The sequence below is a fragment of the Gallinula chloropus genome (assembly GCF_964237585.1).
Source record: "Gallinula chloropus genome assembly, chromosome: 4".
In the NCBI taxonomy this organism is placed as follows: domain Eukaryota; kingdom Metazoa; phylum Chordata; class Aves; order Gruiformes; family Rallidae; genus Gallinula; species Gallinula chloropus.
This window is the reverse complement of record NC_140088.1, coordinates 15,547,134-15,574,012: the sequence shown is the minus strand read 5'-3', so window position 1 is coordinate 15,574,012 and position 26,879 is coordinate 15,547,134. Positions and strand designations below refer to the sequence as shown.

The following is a 26,879-nucleotide window of genomic DNA, read 5'->3' as shown; positions in this document are numbered from 1 at the left end:
AATCAATATAATATTCATCTTTGGACCTAAAATTAATGTGCAGCCAAATCTAATTTTAGAAGTCTGACTAAAGAGACACAAGGATTGAAATATGTACATTATACACATTTTCCAATTACAGTGCTGTTAGAAAGTGGAATGTTTAGGAATTAAAGTGTTAATTCAACCCTCACAAGGCAGCTCCAGACTGGAGCAGCATCTTTGTTCTGTTTTTTTGAACAGGAGAGATTTCTCCTTTATATTAATGTTTTGCACGTGTAGGTTCTCTGACCAATGATCTGTAGAATTATGCTCCTGACCTACCACCATGTCCCACAAAGTCATTAAGTTAAGTGTTAAATAACATTCATATTTATAACTATGTGACAGCATGGACTGTATATACACACACACACACTTAAAATCTTTGATTTCATAAGGGTGATTCTAGGTAAAAAAGGTAGATTTATGTATAAAAGTAATTGTTAGAAAAAATATCTATCTAAACTTTTAGAATTCACTACTGATAAGGTCTCCATTTCTAGACCACAGAGAAGGAAAGCTTGGACAATCTTTAGATCAGTTAAACTGGCTCACCAGCTGATGAGCGTGTTTTTTCAGCAATACGCAGTGTCACTGGCAAAGGGGTGCAGCCCCCGAGGTGTAGAGCTCACACGTGGTTATGCTACAGTCGGGCAAGACCTACACACCATCTCCTTGGAAAGACGACTGCGCTGAAGTCCGTTTGTCCCCTGGAGCTACTCTCTCATCGTAGCCAGGTAGAGGGCACCCACTGCGGCTCTGTGTCAAGTTTGTTTATTAACCGAAGTAACTCCTGATACGCCTTATCGAGATCAGAATTCACAATCGCTGTGTCAAAGTAGTGGCCATTGTTCTGCTCCATCTCCCTTGTCTTCTCTATGATTTCTCTCAGTTCTTCTGGCTACAATCACAAATGAATAGTTAGTGCACGTCCATAAGCCTCTCCCCAACAGAGCAGAGAAAGGTAACAACTCGACTCAAAAATTTTCTACATGGTATTGCCATCAACTACTGAAACGTCTGCAATGACAGAGTTGTGATGCATATCTGAAACAAAAGGTATGTAAGACAATCCTCTTCGATAGGCCCTAAGCAGCAAACAGTAAATAGCTACCCCAGACTGAAGTAAACGAGGAAGATCTGGCACTGCTGATTAGGACATTCATCTTACTGAGGCTCTTAAACCATGTTTCTGAAAAATAAGGTAGATTGCTGAGGTCATTACCCTGCTGAAAAAGGTGAGATGGCAGAGATTATGTGAAAGGACATTTGAACTGTGTAGAACAGGACACTGCTCCTCTGGAGATGCAGCACTACAGACACCACAGAGCCAAGGCAACAGCACTCTCTGACATTTTTACCAATAAAGAGCAGTGAGAACCACCACAAGAGCTACGCACTGAAGTCAATTAAATCACCACAGCATCAGGTAAGTGACATTGCAGAAAATGGAAAACAATTTGGGAGTTGGGAGTACCTCAAAAGCAGAAATACTGCAGATGGAGATAAATGACACAAAAGGGAGAAACAGAAATGATTTGTTTCACTTCAAAATTTATCTTACACTTGGATTCTAAAAGCATGGGGCTTTTTCTCTTCTGCAGCTTATTTCTGTATTCTATAAAGCAATATTCTGATATGATTTTTGAGATAATTTCCTAGAGGGAATATTTTCAATAGGGACTTCAGGCCTTCAAGATTTTTTCCTACACATTACATATGCTTAAGAAAAATCAAAGCCATTACAGGCATACATATGAGAAATACCCTTTTCTTCATTGGGGAAGGAGTTCAATACAGTAGCATTTACTTAACTGAAATAAATACAACTTCAGTGTGATTAATCAGAAAAACTGGCATAGTGTAACACCAACAGTCTGGTAATTTTTATTGCAAATGGATTCCTTGACTACTGCAATAAAACCCAGGACATATATAAGATGAAGTAAAACAAAGTTTCATTCATTGCATGACCATGAAGGAGGAAGCGTACCCATTTAAGGGCTATCATATCTGTCTTGTGGGGGGGTGGGGTGGGGAAATCCCTCTGTTTTAAGACTTGGACTTTTAGTTTTTGCATCCAGGCAATGAATCACTCTGGTGTCAAATACTGAGAGCAAACACCACAGTGATGTACAATTCCTGACAACAGCTGTATTGGGAGTCCCTCTGAGTTACGCTGGGAAGACCTTCCCTGTATCATCTACATTATGTTCAGCTCGTGCTTCAAAGAGACAAAGGTGGCAAAGTGCTCTCACCAACTGCTGTAGGGTAGACTTCAGTTAAAAAGCTGATGGTCAACATACTTCACTATCCTAGCAATAAGCACATTGCATAACATAAGCTGACGAGGGCCTTTTCTCAGCTTTCAGATATCCTGGCTTAATTGAGTGGTTTAAATTTCAGCCTTCCAAGGACAGAGAAATTCTCAAAAGAAAAAAAATATTAATTTGCTCCCTGGAATTACTCAGGTTTTCTTCAAGACAAAACCAGGTTTTCCCCACATTTGAAATAACATATCAGATTTTTGTACCCAAACACAGGGACCTCCACTGAGACACTGTGCCTCAGGATTACTGAACTAGCAGTGGATTCCCCTGCCTCATACCTCTCACATTAAGTGAGAAAACATCCTGAGACCCTCCCTTAGTATGGCCTGCCTACTAACCTGGAGCACACAAATCTCAACTACGTGGCCTCCCATCTATTGGCAGTACTTACCATCTCCCAGTTCCAAATAAAGAGCATACAGACATATTTACCAAAAGCATTCCAGATGTGTAAGTAAAACCAGCACAGTCCTCCCAGAAGTACTAGACACATTACCTTTGGGTTTTTCCCTTCTTTGGCCAGTAAAGCCCGTAATCTCTCCTGTGACGGTGGTGCGACAAATATAATATACGGCTTCAAGTCTGAATTACGTAGCGTCTTCAGTGACTGCAGGAAGAGGATTTATGAAGTATTTAAGTTCCACACATGGAAAGGGCATTTAATAATGCATTAATCATAGACTATAAATGATAATAGATCCTTCAAACACAATGACAATTGTACAGTGTATTAACAGCAGTATAATTAACCGTAACAGTATTATCCACCACTCAAGAGTTCAGTCACCTTTTTCTGTAAAATTAATATTCCAGCATTTTTCAGCTTTGTGGAACCCAAACACCTATTTTCTTCTCAAGAATATTCTTCGTAACTGAACTGAAGGAGCATATCTTTTAGTATCCAAAAGCAGCCCCCCCCCAAGTTACCTATATTGAATTAAGTTTCCTCACAATGCTAAGGAATAGTATCAGCTTTGGACAGAGAGAAGAGCCTTTACACACTATGGTTTAGCTTTCTCTGTCTTGAACATTAAAATCCGAGGCATCAGATGCACTACTACCATACACTCAGTGTATTATTTCTGGCAGGTTACATTTATATTAAGGGATGGAAATAAAAACAAAACTGCAGTTTCATTTTCCAAAAAGTTCCTTCTAGGTGTCCAGGGACAAACAACTTGACTGAGAGAGAGATTTTTATAACCACAGCCCTACATCAATTTGCAAAGCATTATGGATTTTCAACTTATTACGTGCTTTGTGATACCCACGAGCTATTCTAGTAAGGTACCCCATGGTTCCAACTAGTAATGGCTAATTACCACTTAAATACTACCAGATTGACTCTTGCAGCATTCCTGACAGCAGTTCTCTCATATATACTGTATCTTAGAAAACGGTCTCTGTTCTAGGAGTCTGCCTCTTCCTATGTTTAATTAAATTTCCAAGTTGAGGTCTGTATGCATAGTTGGTCTCTGTTCTCCATAAGATCATGGCTAAAGAGCTCTTCAGTATCGTTGATGTGATGGACTTTAATCTTGTCTGTTATGGAACCACAAAAACATTCTCAAAATGTAGTTTCCAAGTATATCACAATCAACTTAGTCTTCAAAAACCTCAGAGCTCTAGAGTACTTGGAAGTCTGAGACAACAAATCTTATTTGAATTAACATTTTAATTCAGATATTCTCCCCAGCTTTAAGTATCTAGAAATCAAGGCCCCTTTTGCTTTTATTACAGATAAAGAACGTGTGCATATTTCCAAACAATCAGGCTGTATTCGTAACACACTGAACAGTTAAGTGAAAGTCACTGAAGGAAAACTTGGAATATGAAAACAGACCATGAAAGCACACTCATTTAATATAAACCAATTAAAGCTCTTTAGATTTTCCCAGTAGCTTCCACAATTAAAACATGACAGGTAACAGCTTTGCCATACCTGGGTATGAAGATTTAAGAGGCATATCTTGCCAGAGTTGATCACTTGCCGCACAGAGTCTATGCTAGTACCATAGAGGTTCTTTTCAAACTCTCCATATTCAATGAACTTCCCTGCAGCTATGTCACTCTCAAATGCCTGGCGGGAAATGAAATGGTAATCCCTGCCAGCTACTTCAGTCTCTCGCCTGCTCCGAGTAGTATCTACAAACATGAACAATAAAAAAGAAATTGAGATAGTGATACACCTGTAGAACTGAGGAGGAGAAGTATGTATTTCTCTTCAGAGACACACTGGTAACCAATAATGAAGGAAGCATTTAAAACATCCAAACCGCACAAGTATTTTATTTTCCACAAATATCCCTGGACAGATTAAGCTGCCAACAGCTGAACCTACATTTAAAGGTCTTGTTTACACTATCTAGAAGGGAAAAAAGTTAAAGGGAATAGTTTCACCTATGCAGCTGCATTCTGGATGTGAAAACAGCTATTAGCTGTTTACAACAAGTTATATTGTTAAGCGGTCTGTAAACCTAATTTAGGGTACATCCGATGTTAAAAATATAAAATTCACTGAAACGTAAGTGGTGTGGGAAGGCACTAGAACCACCTTTATTCTTCACACAGGATATGTAGGTTAAAAATTCTCTGACCAGTGCTATCTGTTTTTTAAAAACTTCTAGAACTCCAATTTTACTCAAACTGAAATACATGCGTGTCTTACAATGCCTCTGTTAACACTGTGTTGGGACACTGGATTTGCACTGACTTACCCAAGCTACTTTTTGCCACACAGGATGTAACTTCATTTTCCTTTACCCACGAGCTGACTATACCCTGCTTAAACCCCCCCTCCAAACTCCTAATTGCTATTTTCAACCCAAGAGGATCTGTCTGCAGGCAGTGTTCAGAATAAGCACTTGTATCTGCTTACGGGGAACCGCAGAGGCAAAGCGATCCACTTCGTTATTCATCAGTCGCTGTCGCAGTTCATTCTGGCCACAGTTCTGCGGGCCGATCAGAACAATAGGTCGCTTCCTGTTTGCTGGCTGATGGTACAGTGACATTTCCTCGTAGGTCAAAATTTCCTCATTGTCATAATCTTGAGGAAGAAACAATAGAATGGTTTCAACATGCTTTGCTGCCATGTGTTGCCTGTCATGCAGCATCAGATTTCAGGCAGCTCCCGACTCTGCACAGCATCTAGCTGTGAGTTACCAAAGGAACAGAACCCCAAAGATCATCACTTGTCCAGTATGATGAGGCTTTCTCCCCCTCCCCTTTCTAGGAAAGAAAATGTCTTTCCACTTACTACTGACATAAGCAGTAGCATAAACTCAACAAGCAACTTCTTTGCCAAGGAACAAGTTTCTAGTACGCTTCATGCTCAACAATAACAATCATTATCCCAATCCCAAGGTACTTTTGCAAGAACATGTTATAAATAGCCTACAAACTGTGAAGAAAATTTCCATTAACTAAACAATTAAAGTGAGACATTAAAAAGCCATCATAAGTGGGTTCAATCATTGTTAAATTATGAATGCTTCCATGCCTAAAAAGCTATTTCTACCCCATCACCTGGTCTTTAATAAAGACAGTGTATGACACTGCAAGTTCTGCCACCTCTTTCACATCTCTCACTAAATGCCATTACAAACTATACTACTGTTCCCAAACAGAACATCAAGTATTTTTAACATCACACCCTGAATTTCAGCATTCTTTTCACAGGGCTATTTGTAGAATCTTTTATAGTTGCTTGTAAGTGCACACACACTGTGCAAAAGACATTGCTTACCATCATTTTTATTTGCATTGTATAAAACCTTTTTCCTTTTCTTTTTGTTTTTCTTCGCACACCAGAGTTTTCCTGAGCAAGACAAAAATCACAACAGTCAAACACCCACAGAGAAAAAAAGCTGGATCTTATTCTATGGTTCTGAAAGGGCGTAATATTCTTCAGTTCACTGAAACAGCGTGGTGATTTCAGCAAGTGCTGCATGCCAAGGACTTCAACTGAGTCATGGCAGATAAAATTCTTTAAAAGAAAAGGGGCTTTCCAAATTCTCCTATGTCGTCCTAATTGGAGTGCACGTAGCCATGAAAAAACCATGGGATTTATACAACAAAGTGCTAAATTTAGACCTGTATTTAGGTGAAGAATTTAAAAGAATCAGCCAGCTTGTATTACAAAAACTGGAAGAATCTGCTCAGACTCCAGTGACATTTCAGATATCACTAATTAGCACCTCTAATAAGAGTTACGTTTTTCCTCCCTTGGAAAGCATATATCCAACCTGATTTTTCTGGCTCCTTGTCTTCTTCTATGGTTTGCTTCATTGCTTCTCTTTGTTGCTGAAAACTTTTTCCTTAATGCATTTAAAAAAAAAGTCCAAAATCAGTTCACATTTAGAAATAATTTCCATACTTTTTCTGTAATGACATACTCATTTACTTATTCTTAAACTTTTACATCTCTGAAGGTTCTAGTAGAATATAAGAGAAATTTTAAAAGTGAAATTAAAATTAAGAAATAAAACTCAAATTGCAGTGATGCTTATTTATTGCTTTGAAAATATATTTATCGAGTAAACCTTGCAAAGCATTTCTATTATTCTAGTTGGTTTTGCCTGGAAAATTGAAACTACTGGAAAGACTGTATTTCCCCATTATGGTGATATAGTTTTCTAATTATTTTTTATGCTATTTATAGGAAATCTTTTGAACTTCTGCTTGAAAAAGGATTAGCCTATACTTAGATTACTGTTCCTCTCACCTTAATCAAGCATCTTTTGTTCACTGTTTCACAGATCAGGAGATCTTTAATGGACATATTTCAATCCAAAAATTATATACAGATTTCTATGTCTGAAAACCCTATTAAACAGCCCCCAACCCTGCGGAAGGAAACATGACTGCTACAAGGAACTGCAGCTCTTTGGTAAGTGCAAACATGCAGTAAAGTTACCTTGAGAAAGAAACAGTTTTTACTAAGAAATATAACAGGCTCTCCTCCCCAGAGATCTGCAGGCTGACATCCTACTTCTGCCGTAGCCAGCAGAGGGAACTCTGAATCCAGAGTTGCCAAGGCAAAGGAATAATGAAAGATCAGCTTTTGCAAGGTAAACTGCAGGCAAAGCAATAGCTTTACTCTGCTTTTAACATACATACATGGAGATGAATCTACAAGGTCAACCTTTTAAGTGAATTACATAACCAACAATAGGCTCTGTTGCAAAAGGCTCAAAGTCACAGATATTTAAGGCAGTGGACATTTAAGGGTATGCAAGTCTCTGAAAAACAAAATATTGCTCCTCTAGTTACAGGAACAACCGGCCATCAGGCTTTTTCTAGAGCTTTATTTACCAGGGATAAGGCCTGCCAATGGCTGATTATCTTCATCTCCATCTCTGTAAGCCTGCCACCAGTTCGGATCTTCTTGGCTGATCACATGGAGAATATCCCCTTTTTGAAAAGACAGGCCTAACTCTCGGCAAGGGACATAAGGGTCATCAGAGGGATCGTAGTCAAAATGTGCTTTCACGTGTATCTGTGGAAGATCAAATGAAAAACAGAAAAAACCCTTCTGAAACTCCTGTGACTTCTGAAGAATGTGTCTTACTGTGACTGCAGCAGAGCTCTGATATAAAAACTCCTGAAGTCTGTGCAATTTCCTTGTCATTTTAGGAGGGGGGAAAAAATACTTTTTGAATGCAGAGAACTTAAATCAGTATCAGAGGTATTCCTATTTGTTTGAAATACCTAATAGATTTGTAGACTGAAACCCATTTGTTAGGCTTTAGGTAAAGTTTCACCTGTAAAATATTTTGTCACTGACCATTAATGTTTTCGTTTGGCTCCAGTATCAACTGGTAAGGTACCTCAAACTGTTAAAGCTATTTCAAGTATAAACAATAATGAAAAAAGTTTCCAGTAAACAAACTTTTCCTCCCAAAGCATATTTGTGAGTTTCGTCAATCCAATTTTCACACATATTTTATATATATATATATATATATATACACACACAGAGAGAGAATTTCATAGACATAGAATTTCAGAAGCACAGGCAGTTCTACTTTTGGAAGTTATTATTTTAGAACCCCAAGTTCAAATCATACTGAAAGTTCCAGCTTAACTCAGGCAACCGTTTTCAGCAGTTAATTCAGGTGTTAGTCTGCTAACAATTAAACTGGTTTAAATTATTACATTCTAGTTTTGTTCCACAATGTAAATGATCTATAGAAGAACTTTCTGTGCATTCTGGGGAAAAAAAAAGGTATGTGTATCACCAAGCTCAAGAACTTTAATAGAGCTACTTACAACTGTCTCCTTCGCAGGAGGTGGCTTGCTCTGCTGACTGGGAATCAATACAAAGGTCAGAGTACCATGCATGTCAGCCTGAGACAAAAAACAGACTCCTCATATACAGTATCAACATACAGCCTACGGTTAGGATTTTTAACAAATAACATCATTTAGAAAATGGTTCAATGATCCCCATAAAAGGCAGTTCCTAAGAGCACATTATCTACCCTTTAACTGGCTTAAAAGGTATAGTACAGATACAGATGCAGTGATTCAAAAACAGGTTAAAAAGCCAGTCGTTGATATTCAGATTTTAAGAGCCTAGAATTCTTAATTATACAAACTATTTCTATTTGACATGTAGCAGCTGCAATTCTGTCAAGCAGAGACTTAAGAGATAGAGACTAATATTCTCTTGCTCTGTGCAAAAATACCAAGTGGATCTATGCTAGGGAATTGCTCAAGTGGAGCCATTTTCAATTTAAACATTTCTAGTATGATTTCATGCTGTTAAAGTATACAAAACACTTTAAACAATTTAACTAACACTCAAATCCTGCATCTGTAAAATACTTATTATCAATACTATAATCACCGCTACTAAAAAAGTGGAACCTAATAAATGCCCTGGCTTTAAAGAATTCTTATTTGTTTGCATTTCGTGTATGCAGTGTGTTTGCACACATAATGAATATCTAGATAAAATGCAAGTGCAAATCTGTTTATGAGGTCTACCTATGTCTTACTTCCTATATACATCATGAACTGTAACACAAGAATTTATGTTGCATAAAGCCAAAGTGTATGCACTTATAAAAAAAAATTCAGACCTAAGGCTTACATAAACATGATTAAGCTGCGGGAAAGTCCACAATTTTCAGCCAGCACACATATTTCCCCAAGGAACAGATAGAATTTTGCAGTGATCGTGTGTCTTGTCTGAAGTCATGCAAAGTTTATCATTTGTATACCAAGCAGTGAGGAAAAATTAAGACTGAAAGTAATTTCCTTTTCCTGTGCTCAATTTATTTTTGTGGACTGAAGAATTTCAAAACTTCACTTCCACATTACAAAATACAACAGACAACATTTAGTTAAAAATACTATTTTAGATTAATGATTTTTAAAAACTATTTTTAAAGGTAATGCTGGTGGGGTATTTTAACTTTTCAGCAATTTGCTCTTACATTAATGCAAAATGGGTTTAAGCCTTTTATTCTGTAACTCTAGGTTGGAGGATCTGCTCATGAGCAGAACAAGCTCTCTACAGAGAGCTAAAACTACCAGAGTGATTTGTCAAGCATCAGCAAAACAATCAGGGTTCTTCCCTGTGATACAATTTGTTGTAGGTTAAATCCGGCCAGCAACTAAGTACCCACCAGTTTCACTGTCACTTTCTTTTCTCAGCAGGATGGTGGAGACAAGCAGAAGAGCAAAAGCAAGTAAGTTTATGGGTGGAGGTGAAGACAGGGAACAAAACCCAACAAGTGATGCAAAGGCAATCACTTATCACATGAGTTTTTATTGCTCATCGTACAGCATAATAGATCACTGCAGTTCATGTGGCTCAGTTGTCCCAGCTGTGTCCCCCCAACCTCTTGCTGATCCCCAGCCTAACTGTGGAGGGCGGGGATAAAGCAAGAAACACAGAAGGCCTTGACACTGTGCAAGCACTGTTCAGCAAGGGCTAAAACACCAGTGCATTATCAACACTGTTTCAGTCTAAAAACAGCCTAGGACACTGCAAGTTACTTCAATGTCACTCCCACAATCAGGCAGTCACACATTTATTAATTGTGGACTCAGAGACAAAAGATGAAAAACCATGTCTTTTCAGAGCTAAACAAAGTTTTTCTTAGAAATCATTAAAAGCAAGTCTCAAGATGATAGCTTAAGATGATAACCTGACTCTTCCTCATTTGTAGGCTTAATTTTTGCAGACAAGTAACACTGTACTTATTAAAATCATACTCTGCAGTGGAAATAAAACTCCACACCAGCTATCAGAATGAAAATACGTTTAAACTAATGCAAAATATGAGTACAAATGACAAGCAGAGCCAACAGGCTTCAGTCTTATGAAAGGAGTATTTTTTGCAGGGAAAAGAAGAAATGTCAAACTCACCAACAAGTCAAAAACTTCATTAACATCTTTTCCACGAATTTCAATGCCATTAATCTCCAGAACTTCATCCCCTTCATGTAACAGCCCACTCTTCTCTGCAGCACCTCCTTTCACTATTCGACTAATGATAACAGAATCCATTTCATTGCGAACAGTAGCACCCTGTGTAAAAGCAACACATTCTGAATTTATTATATATATGAAACTCAAAGCCATCTATTGTATATAATCCAACACAGTGGAGAAGCTATGTTGAAAGAGAATGCAAGTTAACAGCTCACATGCATGCATACAATGCTCCAGTTTAAGAAAAACTACATGCCACTGCTTCAATTCTTCAAGCTGCACTAAAGACTGAAGAATTCAGTCGTTCCATATGGTAAGATTCAGGATTTGGTTTTTAAAAAACCCCTCCATATTCCTAAGGAAACACTTACTTGAAAGATGCAAAATAGAACATGAGAGTTGCTAAAAAACCCAAGAAACACATCAAAATCAAGAAGAAAAAACGTGGTTGGCACAAAGCTATAAGCTCCCCTGTACCAAAGCTTGGCAAGAAGGTCTGTCCAAACCCAAGTTGACAGAAGTAGGACAGACTTTACATCGTAGCATGGCTGCTGCTATATGAAGATACACACAAGCTTACCTTCTACAACCATTTCTCATTTTGTTAAGGAGAGAGTTAACAAGTTAAAAGTCACCTCCAGATTCAAATTCCAAAACATTGTATCAATCTGCAAAGGACAAAAAAGCTTACCTCTTGGACATATAACTAGGTACCAGTACTCACCAATGGGATATCCCGAGCTTTCTCAATCCGAACGATTTTAACTGTCTCCCCTCCGTACACACCAACATTTTCATAGATTTTTTCCTCTGTCACAGGCTCTGGTTGCATCTCCTGTTCCGCAACCTTATCGTGAGCCAGTAGAAGTGCCTAGTGGTAAACAATGTTAGCTCAGTTAAGGAAGATTTCACACTTTATGTATACAAAATAGAGTTCAATGAAATTCTACAATTTTAACAGTCTCTGCAGGTTACAGAATATTGCAAACCGACTCACTCGGGCAATAAAACCAAATAATTTATCCTAGCTGTGCAGCACCAGCCCCTCTCCAAAGCTTTCCTTTGGAAAAAAACATAAAAAAACCATTTTGAATGCACAGCTTACTGTGTTTCTCCTTCTTAAAAAAAAACAGGACACTGGTTTACTATGTACATGGACTGAGGATACAGACATTAGAAGTTACTGCAGTGAAATCTAGGCATGGATTTACATCACCACCACATGGCAAAATTCCCTTTAGGCACCCTATGATAAGCATGAAACAGCTGTTGAAGAAGAAAACATAGATAAGCAAAGCAGCTCATGCGATTCCCGACCCTACTGATCCATTGCTACATTGCTTATGTGCAAATTACCCTGTAATACACGTAGAACGTAGCAAAGGCTGAATATAATCATGCACTGTTCTTGATTAGAAGTTTCCATTAGTTGCTGGAAATTGGAAACTCCTCATCCTGAAAGTGCTGAGAAGTATGCAGAGTTGAATAAAATTCATTCTTGCCCAGTCAGTCCAAGACATTTGCAAAAAATAAGTTATGCTGAACACAGAATCAAGAAACACATCCATGAGATGAGAAGTTTCATTTTGTTTTACCTGCATGTGAGGGGCATTCAGCAAAGCATTAAGCTCCTGCCCATCCTTATGGTGACTGGGTTTCAAAACACTCTGTACCTGAAAAGAAATGAAGTAATAAATCTCAATCCACCTCCCCTACTCCAGCACAAACCCCTAGTTGCAATTACTCATCTTACCAAAAGTAAAAAACATCCAGTTAGTACTTACAATGACTGACCTTGAGTCACAGGTCGCATTTTCCTGGTACACATTACGAAAAACAGGCAACAAGAGCACAGGACCACTCCAGCCTCTCTTGCCTCAGTAATCATCTACCAAACCCCAGCTGGTACCCAGCACCCCACACAGATTTGTCAGTGTGAGAGACCAGCAATGAGCTCAGCTACACAAAGATGCAAAGAACATAACAGCAAAATCTGTCACAGTGAAGTCTACTACATGAATATGCTGGGTCTTTTACAACAGACTGATTTCTCATTAGTGACTAGCCTACCTTTTCCTTGAAAGCAGAAAGTTTATTTTTACTCAAACTATTTCCACCAACAGCAAGACAAAAGATTCCAAGACAGGTTTTGCAATGCATCCTGGAGCTCCTGCCTCAGAAAGTATGAGTCAAAACTTCAAAAGGTGCCAGAAAACCAGTTTTCTTTGGCTGGTTCCAACACAGTCCACATCAACACCAAGACAGTTTTGGCTCAAGCAGCTTCAGTTGCCAAAAAAGATTTGCCTTCCCATACAGTTATAAAACATGCTTTGCCCTGATCTCCTATAATACTGGTACTCTTACAGACAGGAGCAGGGAAGCCCCTCTTATTTAAAGGTGAGGCTGAGGATCACCCTTACATTGTGAATCACTGTTGCATGGAACACATTCTTGTACTCAGCAATACACCTGGCACAACCTCCAAAATCATTCTGATATCCCTAGAACATGTCTCATGGCAAACAAATTAGTCTAGCTTAGAACAGTCAAATAAGCAAGTTTTAAATATTTTTTACTGGTTTCATTAACACAGAAAGAATGCTTGCTGTGCTGCCATGCAGGGAGATCTGGACAGACTAGAGAATTGGGCAGAGAGAAACCAAATGGTGTTCAACAAGGGCAAGCGTAGGGAGGAATAACCCCACGCACCAGTACAGATTAGGGGTTGACCTGCTGGGAAGCAGCTTTGCAGAGAAGGACCTGGAAGTCCTGTCAGATAAGCTCTCCATGAGCCACCAGCGCGCTCTTGGGGTCAAGGAGGCCAATGTATCCTGGGGTGCATTGAGAAGAATGCGGCCAGCAGGCCAAGGGACGTTCTCCTCCCCCTCTGCTCTGCCCTGGTGAGGCCACATGTGGAATACTGTGTCCAGCTCTGGGCTCCCCAGTTCAAGACAGGGAGCTACTGGAGAGAGTCCAGCAGAGGCCTACAAGGATGATGAAGGGGCTGCAGCCTCTCCTCATACAAGAGATGCTGAGAGAACTGACACTGTTTAGCCTGGAGAAGATAAGACCCAGAGGGCATCTGATAAACACTTCTAGATACCTAAAGGGTAGATGTCAAGAGGAAGGGGCCAGACTCTTCTCAGTGGTGCCCAGTGACAGGACAAGGGGCAACAGGCACAAACCAGAACACAGGAAGTTCTGTCTGAATTTGAGGAAAAACTTCTTTACTCTGAGGGTATCAGAGCCCTGGGACAGGCTGCTCAGAGAAGTTGTGGAGTCTCTGTCTCTGGAGATATTCAAGATCCACCTGGACACAACCCTGTGCCACCTGATCTAGATGATCATCCCCCCCGAACCTGAATTCTGGCATGCCATACAGCAGACAGAACACTGTCAAGAATATCTCACTAAAAAGATTTCCTCTGTGTTGCAAGAAACTCCTCTATACAAAACATTTTCTTACAGAGGTTTATTTAAGGTCTTTAATTTTCAAGGGACTTTCAACTCCTTTCCTGAAGGATCTATAAAGCCTTATTTATCCAATCTTTATGACTCTTTTACAGGAAAGCCTACTTAGAAAGCAATTTAGAAGTCCTGCAAGCAAGACAACCTTTTGAATCAAAGGTCAGAGGTTGGGGGGATCTGACATGGGAAAAGAAAGGAACCAGGCTCAACCAGTCATTCTGTGTGCAGTGAGTATCCTTTACCCCAAGTTGAATTTCTGCTTTGAGTAATTTAATTATTCAGAACTTGAATAGCTTTTCCACTCCCCTTTTAAGAGAAAGATACATTTATTATTTATGTAATGAAGCACTAGGAGCACTTCAGGCTGCTATATACACCACTTACTACACCAGTATTGCCACATGTCAGATTCCTTTGTAACTCATGGTAATGAATCCCATAGATGAAGAAATTTGAATGTAGGCTGTCATTCTAGAAGATACACTGCAGACAGCATAGGCAATCCATGCTAGTTGTGGCAATTAAAGCATTTTCTTAACTCTTCCACCTAGTCTTAATTGTTAATTACATTAACTTTAGTTTAATCAGCCCCCAAAACTATGATAGAATCAGACTGGTTTGGGTTGGAAGGGACCTCACCCCGTTCAACCGCCCTGCCACGGGTAGCAACACCCTCCCCTAGACCAAGTTGATTTGGTTTCATTATACACACCACAGTTTGGAGGCAGGTACTGTGGAGGCACACAGTGTGATACTAAACATTCAGAATTTATCTGCACCTGCAAAGTCCTGTTGTTTAGTCTCAGGTAAGCAGTCAGGGGGAAATACACACACATTCCAGAACACTTCCACCAGAAGTTACAAGCTTCTGGTGCATCATCTCAAAGGCAAAACTCTAGTTCAATTGCCTGCATTTGCTAAAGTGAACAGCAGCAAGTCCAAAACTTTTAGAAACACAGCCTACATAAATTGAACCTATTAAGTATATTTAGTAACAAGAATATCTTTAAATATTTGATATACAGTTACAGTTTGTAATTTTTGGCTTATCTTGAATGCTGCATCAAGTATTCTTACAAGGTCAAGATTCAGACCATGTTCCCATAATCCTTGCCCCCATCTTGGTCAAGTTTAAGTGGATTTAAAAATCAATTTAATTACACTTGATGTTTACTGTCTATTTTTATTTGAGACTTGGAGCACATCACATTACATGAAGATCAGCTCTCTCAAATTCCTTAAGCTCAAGTACTTCTTTCTACCTTTTAAATTCAATTAAAGTTTCTTTTTTTAAAAAAGGAAAAACCTTGAGTTCTTGGTGCCTGGTTATCAGAATCTGTGGGAAAGGCTAGCAGCTGAAGTATACTACTAGTTTTAAGATTTTCCTTAACAGGACTAGAAAAATGAAAAGATACCATTCCACAGTCATATTTGTTAATTCAAAAAATTCAAAGTTTTCACAACACACTGTTCATACATGTTAATTGATCTTTTATAAAACATACAGAGTAAAACTTTTTTTTAACTTAAGTTCAATGTAGTAAATGATAATTCTCCCCGAAGAGAAGTCCAGAAGTATATTTTAATTGCTTCTTGCTACTTCTTTTTTTAAGCTCTACAACAGGTTATCTTCCACACCATATAGCCTCAAACAAAACTTGTATGTAGCTTTCAATTAGGACATGCACTCCAAAACATTTTCAGAGTTATACACTGTCACTGATGACCTGTACAATGAAATATGCACATTAGCATTACCTGCCAGTTAAAAACTATATTATGCATGTATTTGGTATTTTAATTTCTTATATCATCTTGATGATAAAAGACACAAGACATTACCAGTATCTCAAATGCAGCCTACTCCAAGTGCCTTTTCAAAAACACCCCCAAGTAAACAAGTTGCTTTCTGGGGGAGCTTCCTATGCTTATGATGTTTAGGGGTAGAAAAAGCCAAGGAAAACCATAAAATCTGAGTACAAGCAAGAAAAAGCCTGTGAATGCAAGATATACACTTTATCAGGGTTAAAAAAAACCCAATAAAACCTGCAGCAAAACCACCCAAAAATCCAAAATTTGAAAAAAACCCCTTTTCCTAAAGCAGAAATAAATTTGTCCCATACTGCTATGGTAACAAATATAGCAGCTTTTCCAAAAGGAATAAAAATGGCCTGGAAAGTGATCATAGGATCTTCTATTCAGACAACACTAAGAGGTACAGAATGATGTGAATGGAGGCCTCAAGGTATTGCTCTTGAGACACTTCTGTCAGTCACAGAAATACTTGTCCTGAATTTCTAGCTTGATCATTTCAGGATGCTATTTAACATATTACAAAACACAAGTCACTTAAATACACCAGAAGATGAATCACTATGAAACTAGATTACATCTGAAACCAGATCAGCCAAATGCAATATATTGACTTTTCAGGAATTTCAAGGCTGGATGAGATGGGTATGGGAGATGAAGAATCAAGACTGGTGCAGGAATATGTTTGTTTGCCTTTTGTATAATCTCATAGGTGATGACAAAATTATTTCTTTAAGCTTTTTAAACAACATAATGTTATTTATGGTTAACCTTCTTCATGGATTGCTAAGAGACAAAACTAGGTTTGTACCACCTTCTGATTTTAGGGTTTAACAAATCACCTTAAAAAAAGAGAGGAAATTACTGGGAAAGAAAGGTAGGGAAGATGGGGAAGAATATGAAAATTTGAAAACAGACTTAGAGCTTTCCCAGGCATATTTTCTTCTCGGAAACCTTTATAAAGCAGCAAATAAAAAGGACATGATGTCCATGGAGGGGTAAAACCAGCTGTCTTAAGAGATAATAAACCTGTAACCCCCTATATTATAAATGAAGATTTAAAACCTCTGGCTTCTATCTGAATGAAATCCCAAACTAGATCTTTGTAAAGTGTGTGTCTGAGGAAGTAGCTTTATAAACAGAAGTTAACTTGAAACATTCCTTCAGGCTCACAGACATTGAAAAAACCTACAGGCTGACAAATAAACCAGAGGGAAGCTCATATGTAAAACACTCCCTCTTGATTTTGGTAAAGACTTACTGACAAACCTGAACAGGAATGTCCTGAGCTGCACCTTTAGATAACATTTAAATTATGTCCCTCAAGAATCAGCCATTTCTTCTGTTAAAGGACCTGCTACAGTGGTGTTTTCCTTGGCGTACAAAATTAAAGTCCAGAAGAAAAAGTAGTGACAGTGGAAAGAGTTGTTGGAGTTGCTTCAGACAGAAAAACAAATATTAAAAAAAATTTAAAAAAAATCTACTTGCTACCATACTGAAATTGGAGTGATGTGTCTTTGAGCACCTGGAGAATGGCTAGATGTTGGCTCAGGTACTCCATGCAGTATACCTCAGCTGGTTTTGACCAGGTCAGTTTGTCTCACTGCACTCTGGAGCTACCCAGCCTCTGCGTCTGGCCCTGCTGAACGCTGCAGTGCTAGGCTTGCACCGATACGGGTACTCAGGCTAGCCAGTCTGAGGTTAACAAACGTATATCCATATAAGGTGCAAGTGTAGCCATGCTTCACTGCAATATATACGTGTACCAGGCCATGGAAAATGAAGATAAAGTTGCTGAGCAACCCGTCAGATGGTCTTAGCTGCATCTGGCCACGTGTGAAAATTCATTCTGTTCACAGAAACTTTGATTTTTCTGTAGATTACTATGACACTTATAAAACTATCGTATACAGACAGGTATTGACCACCTATATTCAAGTGAATAAGCCTCAAAGAAATCAGTTAATCTGGCAGAAACTGGAGAAGTATTTCAAATAGTGAAGGTCTGACTGAAAATATCGAAGTTAAAAATATTTCTGAAGTAAATTTCTGGAAGTATAGTTTAATAATTTCTAAAACACGTATCATATCCTGTAAGAGAGATGCCATCTGCCAGACAAAAAAATAAGTATAATCTGATCCTCACAGCAATAATTACAATATTTTAATTAAGTATTAAGGGATCTTTTGCTCACTTTAAACCAGAACAGCGGTTTCAAATACAGTTGCATTTTCAGCAATGCCTCCCAATTTACAAACCACGGCTCAACTCAGAGGAAAGTCACAATAATAGAGAACTATAATTCAATTTCTGAATGGAAATAAAGAACACTAGAGGTAAGAGTAACATTTTTATAACCACTTCCTTCTCCTACATTTAAACATAGTACTTCTCTGGTTCCTGTTTGGAAATCTGGAAAAGTGGACATAGCAATCTGATTATCATAATACCTTTCATATTCAACATTTAATTACTCAGACAAGCTCGACAAGTGTGTGCTTCAACAACAGCTATGATTATAGGTTTCCAATGTATCACAGACACATACTGTACATACCTCTTGCGCTAGTTCTTGTGCATTGGAGATGAGAGGATATGGAGGGCTGGCTTTGTTCATGTGCACTGTAACAGCATTGTGTATCTTAAATGCATTCTGAAAATCAGTATTTTGAACAAGCTGTAAAATGAGAGAGATATCCTCCTGGCTCTGAGGGTCTACCAAAACGTGCTGGATATGCTTAAGAGAAGTTAACAGTTCTTCCACTTCTAGGTAGGAAATAACAAAATACAAATCAGGTATGAGTTAACAAGATTCATAATTAATGTTTGTATTAATATTTTTGACAGTTTTTTTTTGTTGTTCAGTTTTAAATCAGTAGTGATTTATGCAAATTCATTAGTTATTGATTATTTGCTCTAACTTTTATTAGCAGAACACATCTGCTAATGACTAAGTCTGTAAAAGCAAAAATAAAACACCTGACACTGTTTAAATTCCTTCTGCAGGAGCAGTACTCTTAGAAATCACCAATAAGTAAGAGACCCAATAATTGCAGCTTATGTGTAACTAAGTGGGAGAGTGGGACTATTTTGAAATATGAAAATAACTCCCTTACAAAACTAATGTTGATGCACTGAACATTCACTGTTCTTTTTATACACGTGGAAAGATGTACCTGCCACATACGGCAGACATCTCTCAACTAAATATTGCTTAATTATCAAATGCGTGTTTGATAGGTAAACTACATTCCTAAACATAAAATAATGCTCAGTCTTAGGGTGAATAAAGTTAATATATCTCTTACCTATCAGATTATGAGTTCTGCTTGGACCATAACAATATTTTAATGTACTTTAATAAACAGTTCATAAATATTTGCAGAATATTATACACATACTACATTTTTGAGCTTCAAGAGTTCATCTCCTGCTTTAGGGATTTATTTTTTTTTTAAGACTGTCAACAATTTTTTTTTAAACCAATCTGAATTTCTGCAAAATATCACTTCTAAATATTAAGTACTTGAGAAACTACTCAAGTACTTAATACTTAAAACTACTTGAATATGAATTACAGCTGTATTGTGTATAAACACACGTAGGAAATCCTCAAGCAGACAAAAATGAAAAGGTAGATGTTTTGAGCTTGTAAGACGTTTACATTCTCACACATTACCTGAAAATCTGTTCACCCACATATTTCATTCTAGTAAATTCAAATAAGCTAGAATTTTGAATCTTGGTATTTTTAAAATGAATAGCAAAGAAATTTCCTAATTTTAAAACTGTCATTTGATACTGAGGTCCATCTCCCTTACCAGTATCAAAATATCAGCTTTGAGAATTACTTTTAAGTTTCAACAGCCTTCAATTACTCATTATGAATAGTGAAACAACATTAAAATAGTAATGTTATCAAGATATCAGCTAATTTGCACTTTTACATGAAAAATTACAGTAGATACTGATCACCAACATAGATACCATACATCAAGAAATTTACCTATTTTTAATCTCAAATTCAATGGTAATGAACACAATATCAAGACTCAAACTTGTTGAGCACAAGATTAAAATGGTTGATAAATGGGCACATGAAAACCATAAAGCCTAATAAAATATGCATTCCAAACAAGTTTAATTGCTTCAGTTTTGGGCAAAACAAACCTACATACACGTTTTCAATTATGAGTTTGCATGTCAGTCTTTCGTATAATAAAAGAAAACAAATGATCAAGACCTACTACTTTTGTACTTCACTGTCTGCAGGACAATTAAAAAAAAATAGTAAAACCCCCTCCAAAACCATTCCACACACGCTAAAAACATCCTACCCACCAAAGGTCAAGGGCTTCTTCCTGTAAACACCAAGGAAACACAGGGCAGTGGTACAAAAGCTGCACAGAAAGCTCAGATACCGGCTGTGCAGGATATTCCACAGGTAAAATCCAGGACGCTCAGACACTAATTAAGGCAGCCAATGTCTCACCAGGGAGCTGTATACACAATATACTGCCATTTGGAGAGAGGGCTGAAGAACACTCTGCAAGCAAGAATACTTGCTAAACAGAACATCGTCAGCTGGCAAATGCCTTGTGCAGTGCAGCATGCAGACTACCAAAGCATCTCAGCACCCGATTCTCCTAAGTCTGATGAAGTGCACTATTTTCAGGCATTTAAAAAAAAGGTAGCATAAACAGTCAGATGTTATTGTAAAATTCCTACTGGTACCTCCTCAGTTAAAAACACCAACCCCAAATTCTATTTGCTATTGTTACTGTATTCAAGATGCAGCAAGGCATTACAGAAGACCCTAACTTGTTCTAATTCTTCCTATACATAAATGATTTTATTCCATTATTTCCAAATTGTCTACTTCCCTTTTACATATTTCAGAATTCAAATACACACACACAAAATTCTAATACACATTCCAAATGTAGAAAAATAAACATCTTATTCTGTACCTATAATAAAGGTACCCTGTTCCTAGATGCCTCTACATATTCTCTTCAGTACTGTGCTACTTCCTTCTGCTTTCCCTTCCTTACAAACTACCACTTTTCCTACTACTACTTCACTACTACTTTTCCTCCCCAAGCCATTCCCTTCTGCACTGAATCTTCATGCACACTTGATGCAAAGGCTCTATACCAAACTACTTCACCTTACCAGAAAACAGCAAATAAATCCCCCATTCATGGCAATTCTAAAAGAGAAATAATGCTTGAAAGGAGTGAAATAAACCATTCCCCAAAAGCTAGCAATAGATTTCCTACACCATACACATAAACTCACATACAAATCTGGCTTTACACATGCCCAACTCTCTCCAGGTTACTGTTTCTGAATTCTAAATCACAGATCAGATTTCAGTGCAAGTGTTTTTTGTTTGGTTTTGGTCTTTCTTAAAAAGACTAAAGCCCAGATAACAGAAGACATTTCCTACTGAAAGTGTTGTCCAGAAGGAAAAAAAAAAACATTCAGTGGAAGACTAACACCTGTATTTACTCACAGGAAAACGTCAGGGCTCTCTTGCAGAACAAGTCCATTTTTTAATCGCAGATTAGCAATCTCTTAAAAAAAGTCTTCTCTTACAAGAAGTGTAGCAGCCTTTTTTCCATTAGGCTATGAAAGTGCTGGAATGTGACTGAGCACTGTGTGATACATGCATTAATCAAAAGGCTGCCAGGGCAAAAGTATGCAAGTGCAGGGGAGGACCCGTGGTCACAGTTTAGCATGTTAGATTAGCAAAAGAGAAGAAAATACTTGCTGTTTATCACCTTAAACAAAAAGTTGTGAGTAGCAAAGTTAAGATAGAGTTGGCTTTATTATGTGTCAGCACCACTATCCTAATTCTCAAGCTTTTTTATAGATCTCTAGGATACTCTATGTGCTGGTACTCGCATTCTAACGATCCACAGATTAGATGAATCACAGAGCTAAGAAAAGTAGCGTTTTATCCAAAACTATTACTGAAAGCTTATAAAAGGTTTTGCCTCCAGTAAAAACTGCAAAAAATATGCAGTTTTTCCCCCTTAGGAAACAACCTCACTGTAGGTAAGGTTGACTTACATGAAATATCTGTCAATTAAAATTAATTAGCCAAATGAACTGTAGCGAACAAAAAATATTTTGCACTTTATAAAAGTATACTGCTGTGAAAAGGCCAGTTAAATTCTTATAATGCACTTGTTCTAGGTACACAGAAAGTTATTTCCATTAAGACAGCTGTCTAAATCATGCACTGTTTTGATAACAAGCATGTCCTTTAAGACTGTTTTGATTAACTGCCCCATTTTATTTTTATAAATAAAATAAATTTGTTTATTCTAGTCTGCTGTTTGGGGTTTTTTTTGAGATGAAAAGATTAAAGACTTAGCAAAGATCTGCCAAATGAGACATTGGCACTTATGGAACACTTTCAAAGCTCAAGATACACACAATCAGGTCAACATTCTTATTTTAAAGACATACGTTTATAAGAGACTCTGTGGATTAACACACAAAAGAAAACACCACAAAAAAAGCAAAATTTAAAGTTATATTTGAACAAGACCAAATAAACATAGTTTAGATCTCTGTAATTCATCAGTACCTGCCCATATTTATTTGGGGTTCTCCTAACTGAGCTTGTTGAAGTCACCAAGTACTCTCACCTGGACAGCAAAAGATGGAAGTCAGAAGCAGTGTAGATCAGAAACTCAGTATAAGCAGACAGCAGAAACACTCACAACTAGCAGGTTGTTTGTTGGGGTTTTTTTTGACAAAATCATGGGCTACCAAAGGGACCAAAACATTGTGTATGTAAGTTTTAAAAAGATCTGGCCTCTCCAGGTGTTCAACAAAGAAGCAGAACTATTAGTTATAATGGCCTCAAATGTCCCCGTGAAACAATACTATTTCATAAAGCACGTGTGCATATCTATTTGTAAGGCAACACCCCTAGCCCTCTTACTAATTGGGAACAAGTAGCTTTCAGAATAGTAATAAAAATATATTATTTTGAAATTCAGCAGAAGTGTCAGATGTTAGAATAATTAATCCAGAAACTGGAAATAGGATACACAGAAGAGGAAAATTTTTGAAGAGGCCAAGTTAGTGCAAAGTGCTTTGTTAAATTTAAAATTATGGTTCAGTTTTTGACACCACTAATGAGTGAGCAATGATTCTTTATGGACTATATAGGTTAAGAGATCACATTTATTTTAGAATTTTTTAAGTTTGTAACAACTCAACATCACAGTTGAGTACAACTGAGAACATCACAGGTTTGCTAAAATATTATAAATCCTCTCTTCCTAAATCTTACATCTACCTGATCCAAATTATTACTGTAATTCTGTCTGGCAAGGGAATAACGATAATATGTTTGTATGCCTGTTAGTATTATGTCATGACTTCTCTGAAATAGATACCTACAAAGCCCTAATTAAGCTTGCTGGTGCATACATGGATATATCGTGATGTAGTCTAATTACATCTCCAAAAGCTCCTTGCCTTTTATATTGCTCCAGACCATATTCACTCAGCAAGCTAGTCAATACTTCTGGTCTATGAACATACTTTTAAGCCTTATTTACTGCAATTCAGAGTAGAGGCAGGGTCACTAGTCTTCAGATTTTCATAGTACCTAAAAACTGAGGGGCACAGCTTCAGTTAGATCATGCGATTTACTACTGTGATTTACATAAATACGCTGACAGCACAATGACAAGACCACCCAAGCTTCAAATGCAAAAATGAAGGTGTTCGTCCTCATGGACAAAATCATTGAGACATTTTCCTTCCAGATGCATCTTATAACATGTATAGGTATTTTCTAATTGAACTCTTTCTACACAATCACCTTTATACTCTAGTCTCCAGTGTTTGCCACTTTTCCTTTTACATCATGTATTCACACCATCCTAGTTTCCACTCACACCACTCTCCCCCTTCTCTTCTTCCTGAGCCAAACTTAGTTTCCTCCTTCCAGCTTTTCACAAATAGTCTCTGACAATCTCTCAGCTTCCCCCACAGTCTGTACCTCTCTATTCTCATGCAGAGATTTTAAAAATAGCCTTTCATCATCGCAGTCATTTCTCCACTATTGTCTCTCCTGTTCAAACAGCTTCTGTCTACCCCAGCTTGGTACTGGTGCTCATGCTTGTCAGAACCATATTTGTTATTAATTTCTCTCATCCATGCCTAGCTTCTTTGCCCACTGGTTTACATGTAGCCCTCCCTCTAGGTTCTCTGGCATGAAACCAGGCCTCAGCTTTCTAATTCCAAGTCACTGTCTTTCCTCCCTCCTGTAGTTCCAAATCCTCCCACAGTCAGTCTTTTTAGCCACTGTGGCTAAGCAAGTCCCAACGGAAGTCGCTTCTACTGCTTGACATCAATCTTCACATCTGCTTTGTGTTCCCTCTAAGAGAGCTGCACATTCAAATATCTAACACTTCATAAAGCACAGAATCTGCTTCTTACAAAGAGATCTCTTACAGCAGCTGACAATCCCTGCACTAAACCAAGGTACAGCTGCCTTGGTTGTAACTGAGCCTTTCAGCAGGAGGTTGAACAGGATGACTTCCTGATGACCCTTTTAACCTAAATTTTCCTAAAGAGGGATTTGTATAATAAGGATTAACAGAGGTTATGGAATACAGCTGTTTCTTTAGCAGAAATGTCACCTGGGCACACAAATACTAAAGATGAAGCAAAAAAAAAAAAAGCAATTTGATAGCTATTTTGTACTCTGATTGACTACCAGCCAATAGCAAGAATCTTTACTGCAGCCCCCAAAAAGGCACCTTTTTAAAGCAGCCTGGATCTCTGAAAAACTACAGATCTGGCATTCTGAACTAGACTCCTACATATTCCCAGTGGCTCCCATTTACTACAGTCACACATCACATCTATTTGAGGAAGACAGGTTAGAAAGCGATCACAGCTAGAAAACGAAAAGTTTCAGAATCCATATCTTCAGAAGGTACTAACATTACATTTTCATCAATGTGTAAGTGCTATAATAAGTAGCTTTTCACTACCAACACTAACACTTGATGAGAAAATGTAAATTATATTAGGAAACACAAGACAGCTGGAACAAGAAGAAACCACCAGTATGGTGGCTGAACATTAAAAAATTCCTTGTGCTTCGATCTGAAATGACACAGTAAATGTTTATTCTCTGGTTATTGTGCTCTCTGCTTCAAACATAATAAAACTGTGTATTACTTGCACGGTTTTACCAAGCCTAAACAGGATGGAGACATCCACTGATCATTAGTTACCTACAAGATATTCAACTGTTCCTCAAATGGATTGGTTTTGAAAAGCCACAAAGCTGAGGCACATAGCCTGACTTTAATAAAAACCAAACTAAACCCACCACAAATCCAAGGGATCAGAAGACTTTAAATCTCTATAGGAAGAATTAGCTAAATTAGGTTTTCAGTGCCTTAAAAGAACATTAATACCAACAACGTATTTTCTCCATTAGCCCATTCATTGAATTTTACCCACCTACTGTCTTCACAGTATAATGAGGACTCTCCAAAACAATTCCTTCTTCTGTGTCAAATATTGGATTATCTATTCCAGTTTTCGGGGGAATTTGTGCCAATTTCTTTAGCCTCATGGAAGCAGTAAGGTCCAGTTCTTGTTTCTTTCCCTCTTCTTCCCGCCTGCGCCTTATGTCCTCTTGCTGCTGACGGATTCGTTCAAGTTGGGCGCTCCGCCGCATGGGCATCATCCTGGAGCCCAAATCCCCAGGGCAATCAACAGCCATTTCTCTGTGCTTCTGAGGTTCCTCAGGAGATGCAAGATCCACATTTTTTGCTTCACTGTCAGAATCTTCTGTGATGTGTCCATTCATATGAGAAGTTGTCATGATTATTTGTAATTATGCTTATTCTTTTCAAACAGAAATGATGCTGTTAGGCCAGTCTTCACTACAATGTTGCATCAAATCCATTATAGCTTCAAAGATATTTCCCTTCCATCACAAGACAGCTGAAGAAACATCCAGGAAGAAAATCTAATGAAAGATATTCAAAAGAAGTTAGTGAATAGCTGCATTAATGAGAAAACACCTAAGACAGTTCTCCAGGTCCCCGTGAATCAGAATAATAGAACTTTTCCTCCACATTTACACAGTGCTTCTTCCCCTACTAATAACTACAGTACTATTCAAACTAACCGTAAAGTCTCTTACATTTCCTGATGAACACAGAGGAGATTCTGTATTTCTCTCACATGATTTCAAATCAGCAGTTTTCTGAAAGTTCCCACATGGCTTTAACTTACCCTTGCATTCTTAAGAATTCCAACACAAACCATCCTAGCAATCATACAAACACTAAATGCAAATAGCTTCCTATAAACATGTTCACAAGGAGTTTAATAAGTTAAACACAAGGTATTTGCATTTATTGTTCATGTATGGAGGCATTTTTATGTAAACACTACTTCCCAGGTTTACAGAAGATTAGTATCTTTTGGAAGAGCTGTATATGAGATCATCAGAAGCAGTCTGGAGCTGCACTTACACAGTTCAAAATAGGGATAAAGTCCTAGGATAAAGGCTGGACAGTTCTCATTAGCAGCTACTCCTAACATTTCCTATGGGTAAGCATTAAAACATAAGGAATTAAATACAAGAGTAAAAATCTTTGCACGGGCATTCACAGGTATAGATTTGACAGAGAACAATGTATTTCCACAGTCAAATAGTGATGTTCTGCTACCCTCCTTATGCCTTTATCTGGCTTCTCATTCCTGGTAATTCAGGCTAAAGAATTTAAATGTTCTGATA

General features: G+C 37.9%; 1 protein-coding gene across 1 annotated transcript; it reads right to left on the bottom strand.

Annotated features, from left to right (window-relative positions):
- Positions 1 to 745: 745 nt before the first annotated feature.
- PALS1 (protein associated with LIN7 1, MAGUK p55 family member) lies at positions 746 to 25,955 on the bottom strand (the record flags this gene model as incomplete). The annotated part of the gene is made up of 13 exons (XM_084263809.1): positions 746 to 922; positions 2,848 to 2,958; positions 4,294 to 4,496; positions 5,230 to 5,397; positions 6,097 to 6,168; positions 6,596 to 6,667; positions 7,665 to 7,848; positions 8,622 to 8,699; positions 10,732 to 10,893; positions 11,522 to 11,668; positions 12,393 to 12,470; positions 18,636 to 18,844; positions 25,589 to 25,955. The coding sequence occupies 13 exons, from the start codon at positions 25,953 to 25,955 to the stop codon at positions 746 to 748; spliced, it is 2,028 nt and encodes a 675-aa protein (XP_084119935.1).
- Positions 25,956 to 26,879: the final 924 nt, after the last annotated feature.